We start from the raw sequence: 25,160 nt of genomic DNA on the forward strand, positions 1-25,160 counted from the left end.
CAAAGGTCAAACGAGGCATGTATGCCAGGTTGGAGACTAAAGAAGAAGAAAAGGATCTATACAGGTTGGCCAGACACAGGGATAGAGATGGGAAGGATGTGCAGCAGGTTAGGGTGATTAAGGATAGAGATGGAAATGTCATGAACTGCTCTGCAGTAACTGTATTGGAGCCTGGAGGGCGCTTTTGCGCCCTCTCTCTCTCTCTCCCCTCCCCTCTCTGTTTCAGCTCCTTCCTCAAGCCACGCACCTGTCTCCAATCAACCCTCGTCACCACCTACATTTTCGCCTGCCTGTTCCAGAAATCCTCGCCAAAGTATTGCAGCTTCTTCTAGCGGTACCACGGCCCACCTGCCTCAAGTAAGCGACACTATACCTCGTTCCCTTTTTGACTCCTGTGTCTCTCCTTATTTTCAGTGTTCCCCTGTGTTCCTGATCCATGTCATTCCTGCCACCAAGCCAGCCGCCTGTCCTCTCCACTCCCTGCCAGCTGTCCACGCCACTGCCTGCCAATGCACCCAGGACCACATCCATTACCTTTCCTCAATAAACTGTTCATCATAATCTGTATGCCTCCGCCTGCTCCTGGGGTCCCATGTTACAGGAAATGTGTTGACTGGTGCCAGTAGTGTGCTGGACAGATGGAAAGAATACTTTGAGGAGCTGATGATTGAGGAAAATGAGAGAGAAGGAAGAGTACAAGAGGCAAGTGTGGTGGACCGGGAAGTGACAATGATTAGTCTGGTGGAGGAACAGTTAGAAAGATGGAGGGATTCACTGGAAAGGAGAGGAATGAAGATTAGCCAAAGTAAGACAGACTATATGTGCATGAATGAGAGGGGTGGAGGTGGAAGAGTGAGGCTCCTGGGAGAAGAGAGAGCAAGGGTGGAGGACTTTAAATACTTGGGGTCAACAGTCCAGAGCAATAGTGAGTGTGGTATGGAAGTGAAGAAACGTGTCCAAGCAGGTTGGAACGGGTGGAGGAAGGTGTCAGGTGTGTTATGTCTCTGCTAGGATGAAGGGCAAAGTTTATCAGACAGTGGTGAGGCCAGCCATGATATACGGATAAGAGACAGTGGCACTGAAGACACAACAGGAAGCAGAGCTGGAGGAAATTAAAATGTTGAGGTTCGCTCTCGGAGTGACCAGGTTGGATAAAATCAGACAGGTAAAATCTAACAAGGTTAGATGTTTTGGAGACAACGTTAGAGAGAGCAGACTTCGATGGTTTGGAAACGTCCAGAGGATAGATAGTGAGTATATTGGAAGAAGGATGATGAGGATGGAGCTGCCAGGCAAGAGAGCGAGAGGAAGACCAAAGAGAAGGTTGATGGATGTCGTGAGGGAAGAATGAGGGCGGTTGGTGTTAGAGAGGAGGATGCAGGAGATAGGCTTACATGGAAAGAGATGACACGCTGTGGCGACCCCTAACAGGACAAGCCGAAAGGAAAAGAAGAACATCCTGTGGTAATTCTGTAAATTTGCCATTTGAATCTTGGACAAATGTAAGTCATGTTTTTTCTTTGTTACGTTGAAGTTGGTTTGCGAGAATTTTCCCTGATTTATTATTGTGCTCAAAATTAATGTATTTAAGCTGTTGTAGTAGGAACTCCGTTCTTTTTGATAATATGGAATCAAGTTGTTTTGTATTATAAAGTTGGATTCATTGTGTATTCCTCTGTGAGTTGTTTGATTTTCATCTCCCAATTCATTTTCACATTTTAGTTCTTGTTTTTTCTTGTAGGAAGAGTATGAAATGATTTTGCCTCTGATTACAGATTTCCCTGTTTCACAAAGTAAGGATGGGGATATAGTTGTGGAATCATTCATCTCTAGAAAATCTTCCCATTCCTTCCTTCCAAATATATCCAACTCTGGATCTTTCAGTAGAGAAGTAGTAAAGCGCCAGGTTGGAGAAGGTATCATATTTGATTGAAGTTTGAGGCAGAGAGAAATTGGAGCATGATTGCTAATTATTATTGAATGTATTTTGGAAGTGTTGTTTTGAGCAATTGAGTTATTTGTGAGAAACTAGTCAATTCTAGAGAAGGAGCGGTGAACTGAAGAAAGTGTATTCCTTTTTGTATGATTTTTTTATTTTCCAGATGTCGGCGAGTCCAAAATCATGCATATTTTCATCTAATATTCCCGAAGGCTATGACTGTTTGGAATTTTTTTCATTTTGAGCGGTATATGGTTGAATTAAATACTATATTAAAGGCGCCACTGATAATAATTGTTGAATTAGTTGACAAATTGGTCAGATGTGAAAAAAGTGTGTGAATAAAAGTTGGATCATCAATATTAGGAGCTTATACATTAACCAATGTGTATAATTTGTCAAATATAGTTGAATGAACAATTATGTCTCGGCCTTCTGGGTCGATTATTGTGCTATTTAGTGTAAAAAGTAGCCTTTTATGAATTAGTATTGAGACTCCTCGTTGTCTGCTGTTATAGCTAGCTGAAAAGGACTGACTGAAATTAAAATCGGATAGGTAATTTTCTTCAGATTTTGACAAATGGGTTTCTTGTATTTAGAAGATACCCGTGTTTATTTTCATGATAACATCCATAAACTTAATTCTCTTTGCCTGTGAACGAATGCCATTTACATTTCAGGAGATAAAAGTTGTACTTGACATATTAATGATAAGTGTACAACTGTTATAAGTGAATGTGGGACAATCTGTGTGAGTGTACGTACCATCTATACGTGTGGGAGAAAGGTAGCTCATTCTCATAAAAATATGACTAATGGGAACTTTCTTACTGTGTACCTGGTACTATGAAGTTGTGTTAGGAAGTATTCTGTATATGTGTTCAGCATAGAAAAAACATGGACACGGAAGACAAGGGAATATATCACAAGTTAAACACTGAAGCCCAAGTAGCATGCGAATGCATATGCGTACGGTGTGGGCAGCGAGGGGAAAGTGAGCATTCGCTAATTAGCGTAGCGGGGGGTGCTATAAAAAAGAGAAAAAGAAATACCAAAGAGAAACATAAGTAAAAAGAAAACAAGGGAAATAACCCATGTCAGTGAGTAGAGGGTGCAATAGGACGTGCGCAATTCCCCCTTTTTCCCCCAAACAAATTACAACACGTTTTTTCTACACTATATACCAAATATTAGAGCATATTGAAAGGAATAATCATCTATTAGAAGAGCAGTTGACCGTCTACGTATAGTTTGTCCACAATCAGTGAGGCACGTTTTCCTTGTTGCCGGTAGTTTTTCATTAGAGGATACAAGAGTTTGTGTCGCTCGTTGATTTTGTGTGGAAACTGTTCATTTGTCCCAAACTGTGTACCCTTCAGCTCATGTCTTTTTGACTTTACAAAGACTTTCTGCTGGAAATTTTCGAAATTGCCGATAATTGGACGGGGATGACTCCCTGCTCGTGGACCTCCTAGCCTGTGTACTCAGTGGAAGGTGATGTTAGCGAGTGTATCCTTCGGGATTTTCAGCGCTGTCGACGAGTTTCTTAATTGAGCCTCTGGATTATCAAGTGTACTCTCGGAAATGCCAGAAAAAAATGAGGTTATCCCGCATGCTTCTTGACTGTAAATCAAGCATTGCTTCTTTGATTTTTTTGTTTTCGTTCTTGAGAATTTCTACCTCCGTTGTCATCTCTTCCATGGCTGACTGAAGCTCGCCATTGTTTTCTTTTAGCTCTTTGACTTGTTGGTGTGTAAACTCCAAGCTGGTTTTGAGCTCCTTAATCTCCTCGTGTCATAGATCAAGAAGTGATAGCTTCTAAAGGAAAGGACTTGAATATGGGCGTCGGGAGAGCAAAGTTGTAAATTTTCATGTGAGTGGACAAATTAGGCTTTCGTCTTTTCAGCAGATTGCTGCGGTCTTCATGGTGGCTCTGCTGGTTTGCATGACAAAGCGATCGAAAGATCCGTCGATTAAATCTTCGAGTGGCTCCACGATGGTATCTTGGCGTCAGCAGGGATTGGAAAAAAGGAATCAATAATAATCAGCCCCGTAATAAGACAAAAAAACAATGGATGATGAAGAAATTAAGTCTTGGGGTTGGTAATCTGATTTTGCAGCGTAGCTGCCAAAATTTCGTCTGGGAAATCTTACAGTCTTGCACGTCATGCATCTCGCACTCCCAAAGGCCATCTTAAACAGGTAGCATTTTGTGACATTAATACATTAGGTTCATGGCTATGCAATTATGATCTTAGACCAGCTGACGGGGGATAAGACAAATATTGTTTGTACAACTGCAAGTTTTGGAAGTGTTCAATTTGTAAAAGGTAAAATGAAGTAACCTCGAGAGAAAAAAATATTTCCTTCACCTCCCTTCACCAAAACCCTCCTCTGTTTGGGTACATGATGATGATCCATTTTATTCTTATTACGCTCTGGCCACATTTGCCACATTTTTCACCTACTTGACTCCAAGTTTTGCCACTTACAGATCATCAGATTGGCCATGTCACACAGTGACTACACTGACCAAAAAGCACACTATGTACCGTTATGGTTGCGTTATACTGTCCTCGTTACGGTAAAAAAATAAAAAGTCACACATTCGACGGTACTTATAATTAAGAGACTCTGCAGCGCTAACGTTATGTTAATAAAGTAGACTAACGGTAAGATCACCGATTTGATTTGTTAACTTCATCTTCGTCTCTCGGGTCCTGCGACGCGGTGTCATACTCGGTGGAGAGAAAGGTCCGTATTACAACAAACGGGTGCTTGCCTTTCCACACTTTCGCTATTTGTCTTTTTTCCTCTCTCCTCAATTTGCCGTTGCATTTTAGAACCGCTGTCTTCTCTCTAATTAATCGAACGTCGGTGATGTAAGTGCGTTGTGTCATATACGCCACTGCCTGCTTCTGTCTTCGCTACCATCTCCGCGGTAAACCTGATATGCAGTTTTGCTTTTCAATGTGTTTTTTGATAAGAAATGCGAATTTTGAGCCGCAAACTGCAATGCGAGACCGCTTAAATCGAGCCTTGCACATAAAATGTTGGTGAGCAATGTTGTCCGTCACTCTTATTCACAGAATTTGTTCATATTAGAGGTATTTTGAGGATATGAGAGAGCGATAGAGAGAGGGCAAATTTAAAAGCACAAGCACCTAAATAAAGGTAATCACTGCAATCAAATGGTTTCTGTAATTCTCAATGAGATTTTTAGCATGTCTCAACAGGTCTTCTGGCCGACTATTCACGAGCAAAGTCCTCCAACCTTGTCAGGTTTGAAGGGTGCCTTCTCCAGTCTTTATGTTCCAGATTCTTTCATAGATGTCCAATGGAATTTAAATTGGGACTCTTTGGGATAGTCTGGGCGGCACGGTGGATGACTGGTTAGAGCGTCAGCCTCACAGTTCTGAGGACCCGGGTTCAACCCCCGGCTCTGCCTGTGTGGAGTTTGCATGTTCTCCCCGTCCCTGCGTGGGTTTTCTCCGGGCACTGCGGTTTCCTCCCGCATCCCAAAAACATGCGTTAATTGGAGACTCTAAAATTGCCCGTAGGTGTGACTGTGAGTGCGAATGGTTGTTTGTTTGTATGTGCCCTGCGATTGGCTGGCAACCAGTTCAGGGTGTACCCCGCCTCCTGCCCGATGACAGCTGGGATAGGCTCCAGCACGCCCGCGACCCTAGTGAGGAGAAGCGGCTCAGGAAATGGATGGATGGATGGGATAGTCTGATGTTTTGTTCTTAGCTATTCATGTTTTGTTTTTTTAGCTGTGTGTTTGTTTTAATCCTGTTGAAAGGCCCATAAACTGCAACATCAAGCAGGCTTTTTGATACTGGGTGGCACATTTCGCTCCACAATGCCTTAATAGTTTTGAGACAGCACAGGTTTAAGACACCATTTGCTGGATTTAGCAGCACTGCCCTAGAACATAATGGAGCCCTTTGTTTGTTTAACAGTAGGCACCGTGTTCTTTTATTTGTATATTGTCGTGGCTTGTCAATATGCAAGTCAGCGAATTCCAATCTCATCAGTTTCAAATTATTTAAGTAATGATTGTGGGTTTTTCATACTTTAACAAAAGGGTATGGTACCAACAATTTCACATGTGCTGTGGGTACAAAGAAAAGAACACTGCACCTACTATGAAACGAACAGCAGGTTCAGTAATGTGTTGCAGCTGCTTTGCTTTGTGTCTTGGACCTTTTTTAAGATAATTCTGTTGGACCACCAAAATAAAACTGCCTGTCATTGTATTATCATTTTTTCCACACAACAACTCCGTGTGTGTGTGTGTATCTATATGCGCCATTAAAGATAACACCCAGCACCCCCAGTCTCGTGCTGTTCCGCATACCTCCCTCGGCTGCCCCGCTGAGCCAGTCTGTGCACACGACATCTAAAGAAAGTCTGGTCTACGTATCAAAGGAGAAGCATAGGAGTTTTAACTTCGCACACGGATGCTAAATTATTTACAAGCCAGTCCGAAGTAGCTCATCAAAGCTGAGACACGGACAACTGTTTTCTCACTCGGATGCTAAGTTAAGTAACTTTCACCCCCACCAAGCCTAAAGAGTCTCACCAACAAAGACTTCCCTTTTTTGGGACACCGGCTTGACGACCAAGAAGGTGAAGAACCCGCTCTTTGGTGGCTCTTCATTAAGCAACAATGACATTTGTCCCTTCTGTCTGGGACAATGGATGGAGCACCAGTGACACGGGGGAAATCTACTGCAACTCCAGAGGGACTAATCACAATCTGCACCGGATTTGAATGATTTGAATGATGAATATTTTTAAGAACGTTACATGAACGTTCCCAGTGTTACCATCACAATAGCGCAACTAGTGATTGTATTTCTGCAAATTTGAATGTCTGATGTCAAATCTGTTGGTCAACTAAATCAGAATCAGAATCATCTTTATTTGCCAAGGATGTCCAAAACACACAAGGAATTTGTCTCCGGTAGTTGGAGCCGCTCTAGTACAACAGACAGTCAATTTACAGAACACTTTGGAGACATAAAGACATTGACAAAAAACAATTGTGCAAAAAGATGCAGAGTCCTCTAGCACTTAGAGCAGTTCGAATGACTAATATTGCAATAGTCCGGTGCAATGACCATTGTGCAAAGGGCGCTGAGACTTCAAGGAGTGTATGCGGTTTAAAGTGACGAGTAGTGCGATAATCTGGGACAATGGTTGTGCAAATGTTACGGATACTCCTCAATCAGTGTGCAAATGGAACAGATGCTACTCTGGCATGAGTGGCCAGTATATGCAAATAGTGCAGCACGGCGAGACAACTACAGCGAGTGCACGAGTAATACATAATTGGCCCCACAGAAATGTGACAACGAACTCAAGTCAAAAAATTGCCAGCTTGTTGTAATGGAATTATAGGTTAGCTGTTTAAGAAGTTGATTGCAAGAGGGAAGAAGCTGTTGGAATGTCTACTAGTTCTAGTTTGCATTGATCGGTAGCGCCTACCTGAGGGAAGGAGCTGGAAGAGCTGGTGACCGGGGTGGGGAGGGTCCGAGAGGATTTTGCACGCCCTTGTCTTAGTTCTGGCAGCGTGCAAGTCCTCAAGGGTGGGTAGGGGGGGTACCGACAATCCTTTCAGCAGTTTTGATTGTCCGTTGCAGTCGGAGTTTGTCCTTTTTTGTAGCAGCACCAAACCAGACTGTGATGGAAGAACACAGGACTGATTCGATGACCGCTGTGTAGAACTGTCTCAGCAGCTCCGGTGGCAGGCCGTGCTTTCTCAGAAGCCGCAGGAAGTACATCCTCTGCTGGGCCTTTTTGAGGACGGAGTTGATGTTGGTCGCCCACTTCAGGTCCTGGGAGATTGTAATTCCCAGGAACTTGAAGGTCTCGATGGTTGACACAAGGCAGCTGGACAACGTGAGGGGCAGCTGTGGCGAAGGATGCCTCCTGAAGTCCACGATCATCTCTACAGTCTTGAGCGTGTTCAGCTCCAGGTTGTGTCGGCCGCACCACAGCTCCAGCCGCTCCGCTTCCTGTCGATATGCAGACTCGTCACCGTCCTTGATGAGGCCGATGACAGTGGTGTTATCTGCAAACTTCAGGAGTTTGACAGTCGGGTTCGCTGAGGTGCAGTCGTTCGTGTAGCGAGAGAAGAGCAGCGGAGAGAGGACACAACCTTGGGGCGCCCCAGTGCTGATGCTGCGTGTGGATGAGGTGGCCTCCCCCAGCCTGACCTGCTGTGTCCTGCCCGTCAGAAAGCTGTAAATCCACTGGCAGATGGCAGGTGAGACGCTGAGCTGGAGAAGCTTGGATGAAAGGAGTTCAGGGATGATGGTGTTGAACGCTGAACTGAAGTCCACGAACAGGATCCTCACGTAGGTCCCTGCACTGTCGAGGTGTTCTAGGATGAAGTGCAGTCCCATGTTGACTGCATCATCCGCAGATCTGTTCGCTTGGTAGGCAAACTGCAGGGGGTCCAGCAGGGGACCTGTAACACTCTTGAGGTGGTCCAGCACGAGACGTTCAAAGGACTTCATGACCACAGATGTCAAAGCGACAGGCCTGTAGTCATTCAGACCCGAGATTGCAGGTTTCTTGGGGACTGGAATGATGGTGGAGCGTTTGAAACAGGATGGAACTTCGCACATTTCCAGAGATCTGTTGAAGATCTGAGTGAAGACTGGAGCGAGCTGGTCCGCGCAGACTTTGAGGCAGGATGGGGACACGTGGTCCGGGCCTGCCGCTTTGTTAATCTTTTGTTGTTTGAAGATGCGTCTCACATCCTGTTCATGGATGGTTAACGCAGAGGTCAGAGGTGTGATTGTGGTCGCGGGTGCGGCCGGGTGGGTGTGTGGTGTGAAACTGTCCTTTTCAAATCTGCAGTAGAAGGTATTCAAGTCGTTGGCTAGTGTGCTATTGTTCTCAGCTTGTGGGGATCGTCGCTTGTAAACCTGATGAGATGTTTCTCCCCACACAACACAAATGCCACATTGCAAATATTAAATTTAAACACCCCTTTTTAGCCAGTTTAAAGGCCGGAGCCCCTTTTGTTGAGTGCTGGCTCTCTCTTTTTTTTTTTTTCCTCCTTTTCCGCCAAATCCACCTGTCCCCTCGTGCGGCCCGGACCGGCCAAACATTCGGGAGATCGCCCAGCCTGCCTAAATTCTGTTCCGCGCAACGTAAATCCAATTTGTGGTCTACCAAAAGTACAGATTAGTGCATATTTGGGTTTAAATTAACAATAACAGGAACCCCCAGCTATATGCATTGCCAATATACACTCATTCCACCCTCACATCACAAGCTCAGCCTCTTCCTACCAATGTTTGTCTGTCCTTTGTTTTGCTTTCTTTCCTGCATTGTTCCCCTGGTAGATTCCCATGTTAAATCTCATTAAATTTTCTATAAAAATTCAACACCTGTATCATTTGTGTTTGTTTGTGTTCGACAAAAGACCTCTGGTTACCTTTTATCTAATTCATTTAGCAACCTTCAAATTACGAGACTGACAAAAGGTTTGTCGTCGCTTTCTCCTAAATGTTACACGTATAAAAAGTAGACTTTACGCCGATCTGATCAGTGTTATCGGTATCGGCCGATAATTACCATTTTATGCTGATCGGCTTTCATGTCTATATTCGCCGATCCGATCAATGACATCATCGATGGGCTCCGCACAAGACATTTAACTCCGCGTCGCCGTTGCATATGAATCCAAAAGCTAGTTCATTTTTACGTCACGTGTCTTGTGGCGCAGCACTGTAACTATCAGACAGCCAATAAAGTTTTTTTCAATCTTGTCTCAGACAAACAACACGTAAGTTATTTGCAGTCTGTGCACAACTGAAGTACGTTGTGGGGAACGTCATCTAAATGCTTCAACACAAATTTGATCGGGCACCTGAAGAATGTACACAAGGAGGAGCATGCCGCGTTCAAGCAATGCAGCGTGAAAAAAAAAAGGAAAAGCCAAACGGACGCAAACTCTGGACAACACCCGTCCATACAGCCGGTACTGTGAGAAAGTTAGAGTAAGCATTTCATTAACAGTATTTATTAAAGTAATTTAATTGCAACAAAGTAATTTAATTACAGTAAGTTAGCACCCATTATTTATGTCATGTTGTAATGTTGATCTGACCTAAACGTATGTCAGTGGCCAATCCTTGAATGCCCCCTAGAGGTCATTGATGTTTTAACTTTTGTCTAAAATGCTAGAGAATAATTTTGAGCTGCGAAGGCCTCGAGCACGCCCGCAACCCTATTGAGGATTAGCGGTACAGAAAATGGATGGATACAGTACTCAGTATACAGTACACAAGTATATACAATAAATGAACAAGTCATGTAAATGGACACATTGCTCCATCTTGTGATCCGATGGGTTATCGGTTTTTAAACTTGCTGATCGGCCCCAAAAATCATGATCGTGTAAAGCCAAATAAAAAGTTACGTGGACAAAATAGCTTGATTAATAACGCTGGAATTTAAAATTACGCTAATCCGGATGTAACGCAGACGTCGCTTCCGGCTTATTTTCTCCTCAATTAATTACGTTTTATCGCAACCAATGTACGCTACACACACACATACATATATCCATCCATCCATATATATATATATATATATATATATATATATATATATATATATAGTCATACCTACCCCTGTCATATTGGAATGAAAGTGTAGGCTACACCTTTTTCATAACCTGTAGGTGGCGGTGGGATATGAGAATGAAAGTGTCCTCCTGTCTCATAACCTCTAGGTGGCGGTGGCATACTTGAATGAAAGCTTTTCATAACCTCTAGATGGCGGCATACATTTATAAAATGTGAAGGTCTTTTTCATATTCCCCTATACCTATGTATAACGCGCACTATTGACTTTTGACAATTTTCTGGGGGGGGAAATACACATTATACACAAGAAATTAAGGTACCTCAAGCAATCCTTGAATGATCGTTCTCTCCCGAGCACCAGTGACTAACACACGTTTTCCCTCATTTTGTCCCCTCACACTCACACGTACACACAGAAAATAAACATTGATGCGGCGCACTGTTGTTGTCGTCGTCATGGTACAGAGTGTATCCGGTCGCGACAATGTTCAAATCCAGGCTGAAAACAGTTCTTCTATTCAGTTGTGCATAGGACAATTGGAAGTATTTTATATGCTTACGAGCTTTTAATTTCAATTTAATTAATCAATTCTTATTTTGTTTTATGGAATAATTTGATCTACCTTTTTATAATTGTATGTAGCTGTAAAGCACTTTGAATTGCCTTGTGTACGAATTGTGCTCTTCAAACAAACTTGCCTTGCCTTACCTGATCTGATTTGTTTACCTCATTGGAACAATACCATGACAAACTAAGGGTGTATTCACACCAGGAAAGTCCTTTGGTCCACTTGTTTGGTCCTGACCAAAAGTGGACTTTATTTTTTTCATTTAGTGTGGTTCACATTGTACATTTTGCAAGCGAACTACACAGTAATTTGTAAACAATGCCACGCTTGGGACGATCGTTGCTCCATGAGGGCTGGACAAAGCACCGACCAAGAAATGTGAGCTGCATTTCTGTTCTGTAAATTTGCATTCTTATAAAAACTGCAAAAATAAAGGACGGAGTAACCTGACATGCACCATCTGTCGTTCCTGTGTTAGGCGTTCTGATGAATCATAACCTAAAGCTTGGGTAAACTGGTTTGTGTGCATGAATAAATGTTGTACACCGATGCAAGACGCAATCCTATTGGTCGATGTCATGGTGCGCTGTCGGAGTCTTTCATGTTGAAGATGGCGGCTCATGTATAACGTCCAATTTTCACTAGCGTTACAAGCTATGGGATATTGACTTGTTGGGTCGGATCGAGGCCAGTTTTTATTCACACCACAAACACATTGGAAGTGGACCAAGACCACCTCAAAAAGTAGGTCTCTGAGCGGTTATTTGGTGCGCACCCTGATTCGCTTGTTTGTATTCACACCTGCATAAAAGGTCCGGACCAAGGCGGAAACGATCTCTGGTTTGTTCAAAGCGGACCAAATGTGGCAGGTGTGAATACACCCATAACTGTGCAGTTTGTGTGAAATGTAGCAACTGTTATCAGTCCCTTTAGTCAGAGTTTGATTAAGTGTGAACTAGGGCTGCAACTAACGATTATTTTAATAATCAATTACCATAATTTCTCGTGTATAATGCGCATTTCCCCCCCCAAAAAATTGTCAAAAGGCAATAGTGCGCATTATACATAGGTATAGGGGCAAATGGAAAAAAACGTACACATTTTATAAATGTATGCCGCCATCTAGTGGTTATGAAAAAGGTGTAGCCTACACTTTCATTCCAAAATGCCACCGCCACCTAGTGGTTTTAAAAAATGTGTAGCCTACACTTTCATTCCACTATGACAGGGCTATATATGACTGCATATATGTACATTTGTGCTGATAAGTTTACATACCCTATTTTTATTTTTTATTTTTTTTAAATATGACTGATAATTGAAAAACAACCATTATTAATTTCTTTGTGGTTATGTTATTTTTAATAAAAACGCTTTTCTGGAAATGCTTGCCGGTTTAATTTGAATCCCATTAAAATACAATTAAATGTGTTTCGCCTGGTCCTTCATGTTTTCTTTAAAGAATTGTACCCATCTTACAAATTCTGCCTGGGTAATCAAACATATGAGCACAACTGTGTGTTTTCTTATTTACTAAATAAAAGTATTCTTTGAAAAAAAACTAACAAAATACAGATAATACTTAATGTTTTGATCATATGGGTAGAAGCAAAATCATGCATTGTAAAAATGCATTATACATAGGTAGAAGGGTTTTCCAGAATTTTGAGGTCAATTTAGGGGGTGTGTATTATACATGGGTGCACATTATATATGAGAAATTACGGTAATCTGTTAACTTTTTTGATAAATCGATGGATCTGATTTTATTTTATTTTTTTAAGACTCATACATTTTCATCCTTTATTTTAAAACAGGACATTATTTCAAATTGATAGTGCAGAAAATCGACAAACATAAATTGATTATGATTCAGTTACTGGTTAGGTCCGTAACATCAGAAAATAAGTAAAAGATGTTTGAAAATATCTTATTTTGATGAAACACAAAGACAATCAGTCTGCTTTATTACTATAACAAATTATTAGTATTCACTCCTTTACATTATAATAAATATAATGATTCATATTTACTAGTGAGAGGCTGATATTCAGAGAATGTAGACAATTTTAAGTTAAACAAGTTCTCTAAACAATTACTTGATTATAAAAAATCGTTATCAATAAATTTGGTAATCCATTAGTTGTCGATTCATTGATTAATCGTTGCACCTCTACTGTGAATGTTGGTATTGGTATGAGCAAATTCTTACCTCAGTGCAGGATTAATTGCTACAGACCAGACTCTGTCATACAAGGGAATTACGGCTCTGCGGCAGTTGGAAGTCAGTGTCCAGATCTGGAGAGGGAATTACAGTCACAGCCCCGTTAAACAAACTGTGAAATGTACGATCCACAAACAGATACACAATTGCACTGTATGTACATGGTATGAACTAGTAAAACAATAATTCTGATTGACAGTATCTCAGTAATAATATGCAATACAAATGGAAAATGAATTTTGACCTGGGTTGTTTGGTCTCTAGATCCACTGATGATTAGTTCATTTTTCGAATCAATGCAATTTACTTCCTGATTATGACCGAATAACTTCATTGGGCTTTCACTTCTCCTACCATGGACCATAATCTTGCCATCACTAAAACAGACAAAAAGGTGTTATTACGGGGACAAATATCTGGGTAGAATAACATAGGGATGGAGGTCAGTTGAAAGATGCAACAGATATTTTAATTACAACAGCTTAACTGTTTTCATATTTTTTATATTTAATTTTTATCCACCTCCGTCAACTACTCGGTTCCACTATTTCTTTTAATCACGAGTGTACATTGATCCTAAAATGCTTTAATTTTGTTCTGTGAATCAGTTACAGATTAATTCCGATAGCACAATTTAGTCAACTAAAATAATCCTGGCTGGAATTTGACATGCAATTTAAATTAGCAATTCAACAGATGAGAACTATAGAAAGGATGGTTCTTCCAACCCAGGGGTCTCAAACTCATCTTATTCGGGCCATTGGAGACAGAGTCTGGGTCGCATCAAGTAGCCTATTCCACAAAAAAAAGGGTTTTAACTAGTGATGCAGCAAAACAAAAATTATTGACCGATACCCGGGGCTCAAGGCTGAAAACCAAAGGCCGAGACACAGAAAGAAATGATCAATTAATCAAACTTTATTTGTAAGCGCTTTTCCTACAAAAAAATGCAACAGAAAGCTCTTTACATTAATTAATATATAAAAATAAAGCAAATCAGCCAATGATTAATTATAAAACTATGGCAATTATTAATAATTTATTGCATCAACCTTGCATTTCCAGCTAATTGTCTTCTCTTGAATGCTCTTTTTGTATTTCTTGTATCCACTATTACTGCTGAAATTATGCAAAATTTCCCGTTGTGGGACGCATAAAGGTTATCTTCTCTTATAAAGATTGATTATGTTAATGTATTTTTAAATTATAGGTTCATTTTTTCAAGTGACATAGCAGAGGTGACGTACTAATTTGTTTCTGGTCGCTGCACGGCTTTCTAGCATTGTATATTACAGTATTTTCCTCGATAAACACTAACTAATGTCCCTGCTATTTTGCTCTTCAACGCTGGCTAATCTCTGCTATCACACGGTTCCAGCCAATGTGACAAATGTACTGTATCACTCAATCACTTATTTTGGTGTTTTACATCATGTGATAACTCAGCGATTAGCATGGTGTTCCCATCTGTCTCATCTTATCCTCCGCCTGTCCTTCATGAATCGTGATAATAACAATACTTGTTTAAAAGTGTAGTTTATTCGCTGTCACGGAGGCAATGACTACTGACTTATCAGTCAGTATCAGAATCAGACACAGCTTGATTGGCGAAGTATGTTACAAGACACACAAGGAATGTGTCTTATGCTGCGCTGACAAGGGAAGCATGGCACACGTTCGCCTTCGTGTTTCGGGATCGTATTTAGCCACGTTAGCTGTAGCTCGTAGGTAGCTGGGGTGCATAATAGCATGCAACAAGCATTCCACCCCCAAACAGCAGAAAGCAGCGTGGTTGGGCGACAATAGGGATGCTCCGTTTGGGCTAGTAGTCATTAGCATGATGACGGAAAAGCCACGCAGTTCCCATAATTCATCGCGACATGCAAATTTGTAGTATTACAGTAAAAAAGACATTTACCTTTGTTATTAATGTGTTTATGTTACCAGTAATTTGTGTTATCTAACATTTATGCTTATTTCACATTTATGGTTGATTGATGGCACGGTCATTATCAAACCGTGAGTGTAGGGTTTGTTAGTAATAAAGTGACCTCCCAGTCAATTCAACTGGATATTCAGCAAAGCTCTATAGCACATTGCTTGTTAATAGTAAATTATTTCTATTCAGAAAGTATTTCGGTCCGAAACTGAAAATGCACTTTCTACTTTCGGCTGAAACATTTCGGCGGCCTTAATTTCGATGCATCACTAGTTTCAACAATTCAAAAAAAGTTGAACTAATCCAATCTTCTCAATCTTTATTATTATTAACAGTTCAGAACAAGATTGGTGACCCTGTCCTTTCTCTCTCTCTCATCTATCTCACTGATATTTTGCATAAGCCTCAGCATGTCTAGTTGAATAATAATGATGCTAATGCTGTATTTCTGGAGAACCGCAACTTTCTCCATGCATATAAGAGACATCGTGGTGCCCCTGTGCTCAACAAAAAAAACAATGCATCTCTCACTTTTCCTGAAATTGGCTACACTCGTCGCCAACCTTTTTCTTCAGGGCAGGTTTTGAGAAAGACATGACTGGGACCGGGTGACAGGATATATTTTCCTTCCACTTAGTGTAACTTCAGAATTACGTTTCAACAAAGTGACTAATGTTCCCTTAGAGATAGGGTGAGATGTTCGGTCATCCGGCAGGATCTCAGAGTAGAGTCGCTGCTCCTCCACATCGAGAGGAGCCAGATGAGGTGCATCTGATTCGGATGCCTCCCGGACGCCTCCCTGGTGAGGTGTTCCGGGCACGTCTTACCGGGAGGAGACCCCGGGGACGACCCAGGACACGCTGGAGAGACTACATCCTTCGGCTGACATGGGAACGCCTCGGGATCCCCCCGGAAGAGCTGGATGAAGTGGCTGGGGAGAGGGAAGTCTGGGCGTCCCTGCTAAAGCTACTGCCCCCGCGACCCGACCCGGATAAGCGGTAGAAAATGGATAGATGGATAGGAAGTGACTAATGTTGCGAATTCACTTTGGCTAACTTGTCAACAAACACTGTCAAAAGCTTTCATGAAACTAGCCTAGCCTATAGGTGATTTAAAAAAAATGATAATAAAAATTAAAAAAACAAGGCCCAAGACCTCGACTCAGGCCCACACCAGCCTTATTTCAACGTATCTCGCGAAGACTGCCGATACCAGCCACCGATACTTTTGGCAAAAAAATATAACAACTCCTCCTCCTCGCCAGTAGTTGACGCGACACTGCGGTGGTTTGACACATCGGCTTATCGTCATGTGCATCAGAAAGAAAGAAAGGTCTTTGTTCACAATTATCTGTCACTTAATTTGTTAATTGAAATGTTATGTGTCAAAAGTACTGTTGGTATTGGTACTCAGTATCGGTGAGCACTCAAAAGTGAATAGTCGTACTGGTATTGGTCTGAAAAAAAGTGGTAACAAACATCCCTAGTATAGATCCAAATTATCTAATAAAATGGTCAATTAAATTGTGATGAAAACACCTTAAAGGTAAGAGAAGACTCAAAAAGGTTTATTCTACCTTCCGCCACTGATCAGGTGAGATTCAGTAAGAACAAATCTGCAGACATCGGCCTGGTGGCCAGAGTAGATTTTTATAGGGTTACGCTGTATCCTCCTGCAGTCTTGGCGCAGAGGGTAGGCTCTAATTTCTGCAGCCTGAGACAAAAATAGTGTGTCCCCATCCAGCTGTAACCATGGCAACAATCTACAGAAATATTTAAGCATAAAGTTAGTGAAGTAATATTATGAGTCACATTTTGGAAATTAGAGACACATTTATGAACGGGTCATGATGATTAATAATGGGGGGAATATAGGGTGCATGGTATCCTACTGGACGCCCTTCAAATGTGTACAGTGGAACTTCGATTAAACAGAGTATTAGGGCCGGGAGGTGGGGCGCCCGTTACAGCCGACTGTCCGTTAGATTGTTGATTTTTTTTTTAGCCATATGCACCCATACCGTACAGAAAAAAATTATTGTGTTGTACTTTTCTTCATGGCCTAAAATACCCAGTATAGTACAAAGTTATTGTAAATAAATATAAAGAGCTTGAAAAGTTTGACATTTTCTCCAAACTTAACACGCTGGTGTGCTTGTTGTAGTAGTGAGCAGTGGCAAGTCGAGACCGGTAGCTTTATTGAGCCGCAGGGAATTAGTGTGCTTCCAATTTCCAAATCCGCTGTCATAGACGAACGGTTTAACAAAAAAACTGTTACTGTACCAAGAATAGCACGTTCCAAACTCCTGTCGTGGTTAACACCGCAGCAATGTGCACGCTCTCAGTGCAGAGCTCTATGCGACAATACATAGAACTCCTGCCATCACGGCCGCGACGTCAATACAATGTTGTCACATTCAAATGGCCACCATATGTCAATGCATTGCTATTGATGGAATGTGGCCACATTGAACATGGCCACCACGTAGGCACAGGCATGTCTGTTGGCTGAATCTATTCATATTGTAGATCGGTGACCAGGAAATACATGTCCCAGTCTCTGCCTTTATTATGTCACAGCGGCCAATTCTGAAACGAACAGACTTTGTCAACGCCGGTTTAAGTGACAACTGGAAACTATTTTTGGACACAGGTACTGTCCAGACGGTCCGTTACTTCTGATATCCACTAAATCGTGGTACGTTAAAACAAGGTTCTGCTCTATGTACTGTATATACGATATAAACAGACCAACCAAAAGATTATGACCACATGCGCAATACAATCATTAATATTTAAATTAAATAAATAAATATAAAAATAATAATCTGTATAAATTCAAAATGAAATTCCATTGTGCAAGTGGATCTGAGCATATCTGAACACGCTGTATAAGTGCTGAATACTTAATTTTAAATGTACAGTATAACATCTACATTAAATCACATAAAAAAAATGAAAACTCACATACTTTGTTTTCCATTTCAAAGGTGTAGCCCTTTTACAGACACCGTGATACCAGTTTTGAGCAATCTTCACTCGGTCCTTAAGCAGGATGTGAGGATATCTGCGGTAAAAGTGACAGTGGAAGATTATTACATCATCACTACACATGGTGATGGCAGAGTGTTAGGGCAGTATTGCATGAGAACCACATCTGTCCAAATGTATGTATGTACATAAAAGCTAGACAGTATTTATTTATTTTTTTTTAAATCCTACCTTACAGTGTGAAAATTAGAAATTTGAGTGTCCATTAATCTGAAGAATTGGAACTGGAAGGAACCGTCAACACTCCCAAATCCTTGAAGTACATATTTTGTTACGGTACTTAAACAGATTTTTCAGGTATATTGTACAGAGCCTTTCCCAAAAATTTGAATATCATGGAAAAGTTTATTTATTTCCATAATTCCATTCAAAAAGTTAAACTTTCATAGATTATAGATTTGGGGTTCACAATTTAAACAATTTCAAGTATTTCTTTGTTTATTTTTACATAATTTGGGCTTCCAGCTCATAAACCCCACGAAATGAGGAATTCAAAAAATTAGAATACTGTGAAGAAATCAGCCCACATTTTTTCGGCCATAAATGTTTTAAACTAAATGTCACATGTTTAGTGGAAGGACAAAATGTCGTAGGACAAGATGCACAAGCAAAAGAGATGACCGTGGGCTTCACCGGATTATCAAACACAGAAGATTCAAGAATCTAGCAGAGATCCAGAAAGAGTGGAACGAGGCGGAAGTCACAGTTTCAAATAATCCCACATTCAGACGCCTCCGGGAGATGGGCTACAACTGTTGGTTTCCTTGCGTCAATCCACTTCTGAGCCTGAGCCAACATGGAAGGGTCTCAACTGAGCCAAGGAGAAGGAGGAATGGACTGTTGGCCAGTGGTCCGAGGTCCTCTTTTCCGATTAAAGTAAAGTGTGACTTTCATTCGGGAATCAAGGTTCAAGGGTTTGGAGGAAGACAGGTGAAGAACAGAACCCAAGTTGCTTAAGGTCCAGTGTGAAATATCCACAGTCAGTCATGATTTGGGGTGCGATGTCCAGTGCAGGTGTTGGTAAACTCTGCTTTCTTAAATCCAAGGCCATCGCAACAGTCTACCAGAATGTTTTAGATGACTTCATGATGATTAACATATCGTTTTGAAAGTACCATATTTTGATTGATTTAATGTGAGCTTAATTTCTTTCTTCTTTTTTTTCTAACAAAATCGAGAAGTAAATGGTGATTTCTTCACAGTATTACATTTTTTTTTATTTCATGATTTTGTGGGTTTTATGAGCTGGAAGCCCAAATTGTGTAAAAATAAACAAATAAATACTTGAATCTGTTTAAACTGTGGGCCCTGACTCTATAATCTATGAAAGTTTAACTTTTTGAACGGAATTATGGAAAGAAAGATGGAAAGATTTTCCATGATATTCTACACTTTTGGAAAGGGTCCGTATGTACTTGAGTAACTGTTTCTTCTGCCGACTTTTTAGTTGTACTTCCTACATTTGAACACAGATAACACTTCTTTCTACTCCTTCCTTTGTCAAAATAGACAAGTTTTTTTTTCAACCTGCGCGGATGACAGGAACCGCGGTTCATTGAATTAAGTACATTTTGGGTAGTTAGAAGTCAGAATAAAGGGACAGAATTGATATTAAAAGAAAGTGAACCAGTGAGCAATAATGAAATGTGTTTTTAGAAAACATCAACCGCCAGGCGACTTACAAGCGTTTCTCTTCAGGGCTATCACTGCCACCAAACCCCACCGCACTTGTCGGGTAGGTTTACGTTAGAGGTTCTTAATCTGGATTCAATCAAACCGCAGGGATTTGGTGAGTCAGCCTTAAGCGCTCAGCTGAGGTCAACACACAAATTTGTCTCATTTCTCTTAATTGCAACTTTTCTAGCTCCTCGAGTCTTCGATCACGACACGGACATTGTTCTCACGCCAACACTGAAGGCGCATCTCAATTGTCTTAGATGCACATCGAGGAGTGAGAATCGAGCATTGAGGTTCCACGAACTATCTTAACTCAAGGAACCACTTATGTTTCCTTTGCAGAAGTCTTTTAGCTCCCCGAGAGTGGCGTATACAAATTGTTGTGTAACAGGTGGATCGTAAACGGTGCAGGATTTAAAATCAAATATTGTTTTGTTTCTGTCATTCCTTTATTATTTTAGTTCAAATACTGTATACATATTTTGCCAAGTGTCTGTTTTATTTTGGGCAGTATTTAAGACTGAAATTAATGAATTACATTGGCTCTTGATTACTAGGCAATGAAAGTCTGTAATTGTTAGGATGTACTTTTGTCAAATGCATCAAGAAAGAAAATTTAACATATCAACATTGTATACTTATGTACAAGTCATTTCAAAAAAAATATCCACTGCAAATGATGGGTGTTGGTGGCAAGTGGTTGGGGAAGATTAACGATTCTATGAATGTAGTGAAGAGTGAAGTAAAGTGATAGTAATAATTCACCACAAAAACGACTGATTTGTGACACTTCATCTTAATCCGCTATATGCGGAATGTATCATGACCAACGCGGAAAACGGGATAGCTGACATTCTGTGTACGCTACACTAACAAGCATAACTACGATTGATGACATGAATGTTTAAATGTAATTTCCTTCCAAATATTTCAATCCCTTAATACTGGTCGTATGAATATGTACAATATGGATTCACGTGTAGAACAGAACGTGCGTTGCGCTTGGGACATCAATGCACTTCCTAGAACCGCATGGTGATGGGAAATACAAGAACACAACACGGATCAATTCACGGCAAAGAGAGCCAGATTGGATGAAAAAGCGACTCTGCCTGTTCTCCAGTTCATACTCCTCATCGTACGAAGTTGCGCAAAGTGCCAGAGAAGTGCTGAGAGTGTGCGTTAGACTCCATGGGTATTACTTTGAAGGCGACAACTCGGAGTTTGAATTTGAAATACATCTATTGTGACACCAGTCCTAAATACCTTTTCTGGCAGGAACAACCTTCATGCTAACTAACCACCCCTGTGTGCCAGTAGTAGTCGAAAAATGTAGTTGTAGATTTTTTTTTCTCTCATTGTGCCAGGTTAAAAGAAAGTTGATTGCGTATAGTTGACAAAAAATACATTTTTACTCTTGTACTTGAGTACATTTCATTGTCAAGTCACCAAGTAGTTGAATCTATTGGTCTTAAGTACACCGTGTGAGCTATAGTGTAGCCCAGGGGGGCACCAACATGGTGCCCATGGGCACCATGTACCAGCCTCCAAAGACCACATGAGTAGTTATTATTAATTCCATATAATTAAAGGTATTTGTAGCAATTTCATTAATTCTCAGCCTCCAAGAAGTAACGCTCAGTTTCAAAAAGGTTGAACCCTTTCACCCAATCCACCACCTGCATTCACTGGACCGGGTTACACCAGCTAAGCTTTGTGCTAATGCTTACAAATACACAACACGCTAAAGTGACGTATCTTACATGTCTGTCCAATATCGAGTTATTCCAGTGTTTAATAACTCTTTGGCGATCTTCTTCCATACCACATCGCGGCTAACAATGTGGCAAAATGCTTTAGACACCTGAGAGAGACGACTCAGTGTTTTGCAGTCCAAATAAGACAATATGTGATACAACACATCCTCTGGTAGCTGAAACAGCAGCATGCTAAGAGCTTTTAAAGACACTGCTGTTTGCCCGCATGCACGACGCAGTACAGAAATCTGTGTGGTAGAATGGAACGGGTAGATTTTTTTTTTTTTTTAAAGCAAATGAAAATAACACGATACGACCAGCCGTTGTTCCATGGAGAACAGGACGGGAGCAGCCAATGCAATTCCTGTTCCCACTGAGTCGTGGTGGCGACGGAGTGACGTGTGAGTTACGTGATGACGTATGGCGCCCTGAGCTGTGTTTTCTCGAAATACGCTCCGTCTGTACTGTGCCAGTTTTTTTTTTTTTTTTTTTTGCACTTACTATATCCCTGACAACTAAACGCGTGTGTACACACACACACACACACACACACACACACACGCACATATATATGGTTACCAGTCCCAAAAACATGCATGGCAGGTTGATTGAAGATTGAAAAGTTGTTTGTTTCTATGTGCCCCGTGACTGGCTGGCGACCAGTTCAGGGTGTGCCCCGCCTCTCGCCCGAAGATAGCTGGGATGGGCTCCAGCACACCCGCAACCCTAGTGAGGATAAGCGGGAATGATAGCGGGAGTGGCTGAAGACTGAAGACGGGCAGAAGGGACGGTGAGATGGACCAAGATCTGAGAGAGTGGGAGGCTTTTAAAAATGTATTGTGCAATAAAGTAATTTAAAATTGTACCTAAATAAATATTTGAAATGAAATATAGCAGTTCTAAAAGATGAATTGTAAATTTATTGAACTTAAGTTGAATAAAACTATAACTATCACTTTATGAGCTTTATGTTTCAAGAAATAAGGAAACTGTAGCTAAATTTGTAAAAATTTTGAATTTGGGGGCTTTTATTTTGAAATTTTGTGAAATTTGGGGAATGGGTATGGTTTGAATGAGCTGAACACGTAGAAGTTGAAACACTGTGAATGGCTTGATAAATAAGGAAACTAGCTATATTAGTAAAAATGTGGAATTTCGGGCTTTTATTTTGAAAATTTGTGAAATTCTGGGAATGGGAGTGGTTCACAGGATGGTTGGAATGAGCTGAACACGTAGAAGTTCAAGCGATGTGAATCGTTTGAGAAATAAGGAAACTGTAGCTAAATTTGTAAAAATGTGGAATTTTGGGCTTTTATTTTGAAAATTTGTGAAATTTGGGGAATGGGAGAAATAAGGAAACTGTAGCTAAATTTGTAAAAATGTGGAATTTTGGGTTTTTATTTTGAAAATTTGGAGAATGGGAAAAATAAGGAAACTGTAGCTAAATTTGTAAAATTGGTCTCATTTCTTATATGACAAAATCCTAGCATTTCAACAGGCTTTTTATATCCACTCTATATACACTGCTCACAAAAAAGTGAGAGATATTCGAGTTCTGGTTGAAATTTCAGGACGAACCAAAATACACCATAACCTTTACAGGTTAACTTAATTTCACCTCTCAACTTTTAAATTTCCATCCATCCATCCATCCATTCAACCATCCATTTTCTATGCAGGTTATCTGCTTTAGGGCCACGTTTATGCCGACTGAGAGGCGGGATACACCCTGGTCTGGTCACCAGCCGATCGCAGGGTACCAAGAGACAAACACTCACATTCACAGCTCAGGACAATTTAGAGTCAATCCAATGAACGTACCAGGTATGTTTTTGGTATGTGGGAGGAAACCAGAGAACCCGGAGAAAACCCACACTAGCACAGAGACAGCATGCAAACTCCACACAGGAAGGCTGTATCACTATATCATTATTTTTAACCTGTGTCAATGTGTATGTGTGTGTGGAGGACTGGCCGCAGGGGGATGAAAAGCACTTTATAAATAAAGTTTGATTTATTCATGAATGGATAGTGATAGCATTAGTGAAGCTATATGCAAAAAGGCTAAGACGTTTCACAGTGATTTTCTTGCGAACACACTGTGTTATTTCCTCATAACAGTCTATTTTTATTTCTTCCTATATTGTGCCGTATTTATTTGTAGCCACACAATGATAAAAACAAGGGAATTTTATTCTGGGGCTGGAAGATAAAAAGTCATATGCAGTCATTTACTCATACACAAACACACATGAATCTTGCAAATTACAAAGTAGAAGATTGTACACATGCGCACGAGCCCGCTCATGACCCAGCGTGGACTTATTTCTATTTTCAGAATGCAAGGATTTGCAACAATGAACTTTGTTTTAACTAATCCCTTTGCAGTGTAAAAATACTAGTGTTGTTTTTTTTGGGACAACTTTCAAATGTTTGTTTAAATGAACTTCTAAAATAACACTGCAGATGAAAACTCACTCCGTTTAACATCGGCTGGTCTGAATGCCGGCGGTGGGAGTAAGTCACATATGTGTAAGTCACAAGCAAGTCTCAAGTCATAATCTTCAAGTCTCAAGCAAGTCCCAAGTCACTGTGGGAAAAAAATATCAAGCAAGTCAAGTCAAGTCGCCACGAAATTTCAAGCAAGTTGAGTCAAATCATTGCTTGGTTTAAGCAAGTAGCAAGTCAAGTCATGCACTCTTGCGCCAGTCACAACATATATTAAAGGGGCAATAAAAAAAAATAATAATAAATCACAAATCATAACACTAAAGAAAGTAATCACACCTTATAAAAGTTAAATGAAAAACAACTGAGATCATGATTGATTGACTTTATTGCACTGACTTATTTTATTGTATTTCAAACTTATTCAAATTTAATTCAACTTTATTTCTGAACAAACTCTGCTGTTTACTTTGTGGCGACAGCCTTGTAACTCCTACAGTTCTAAAGAGAGCACCATTTAAAAAAAAAAGCCAAATCTAATAAATATTGCCAAAGCTTTTATCACCTTGAATGCGACACATAACCTGTACAATTCATTTTAAAAAATGGAAATCTTTTCAAGGGAAGAAAAAATAAACACCAGAGTAATTTGTTCTTGTTTATGTGTGCACATGCTCTCATAACTAGGTTGGCTGTGTTTACAATTAAGCAATCTAATTTAGAAGCACTGACTCTGGACAATTGACAATTGTCATTAGATTAAAGGTTATGTTTCATATACCGTGGTCTCCATTTTAAAAACACAGCGCATACAGCTTTATCGCAGAGCCGACACAACACATGACATTTTAATGGTGACACTTCAATAAACACGTTCAGTAGTATGAAAATTACAGGTATACTCACACGTAGCTACTCACAATTTGTACTGTACCTACTAATAGT

General features: G+C 40.6%; 1 protein-coding gene across 5 annotated transcripts in view; it reads right to left on the reverse strand.

Annotated features, from left to right (window-relative positions):
• fbxw4 (F-box and WD repeat domain containing 4) overlaps positions 1–22,165 on the reverse strand; it is a 157,296-nt gene extending 135,131 nt beyond the window's left edge. For 4 of the 5 annotated variants that reach the window (XM_061790635.1, XM_061790634.1, XM_061790636.1 and 1 more), the window contains exons 1-5: positions 21,774–22,165; positions 18,254–18,349; positions 16,860–17,045; positions 13,589–13,721; positions 13,333–13,418 (exon numbers count right to left, since the gene is read on the reverse strand). In XM_061790635.1, the coding sequence (XP_061646619.1) occupies positions 13,333–13,418; positions 13,589–13,721; positions 16,860–17,045; positions 18,254–18,349; positions 21,774–21,958 (686 nt within the window). In that variant the 5' untranslated portion in view covers positions 21,959–22,165. The remainder of the gene's footprint in view (positions 1–13,332; positions 13,419–13,588; positions 13,722–16,859; positions 17,046–18,253; positions 18,350–21,773) is intronic. The other variant, XM_061790637.1, reaches the window with a different exon arrangement.
• Positions 22,166–25,160: the final 2,995 nt, after the last annotated feature.

Source organism: Phyllopteryx taeniolatus, chromosome 11 (genome assembly GCF_024500385.1).
Source record: "Phyllopteryx taeniolatus isolate TA_2022b chromosome 11, UOR_Ptae_1.2, whole genome shotgun sequence".
NCBI classification, from domain to species: domain Eukaryota; kingdom Metazoa; phylum Chordata; class Actinopteri; order Syngnathiformes; family Syngnathidae; genus Phyllopteryx; species Phyllopteryx taeniolatus.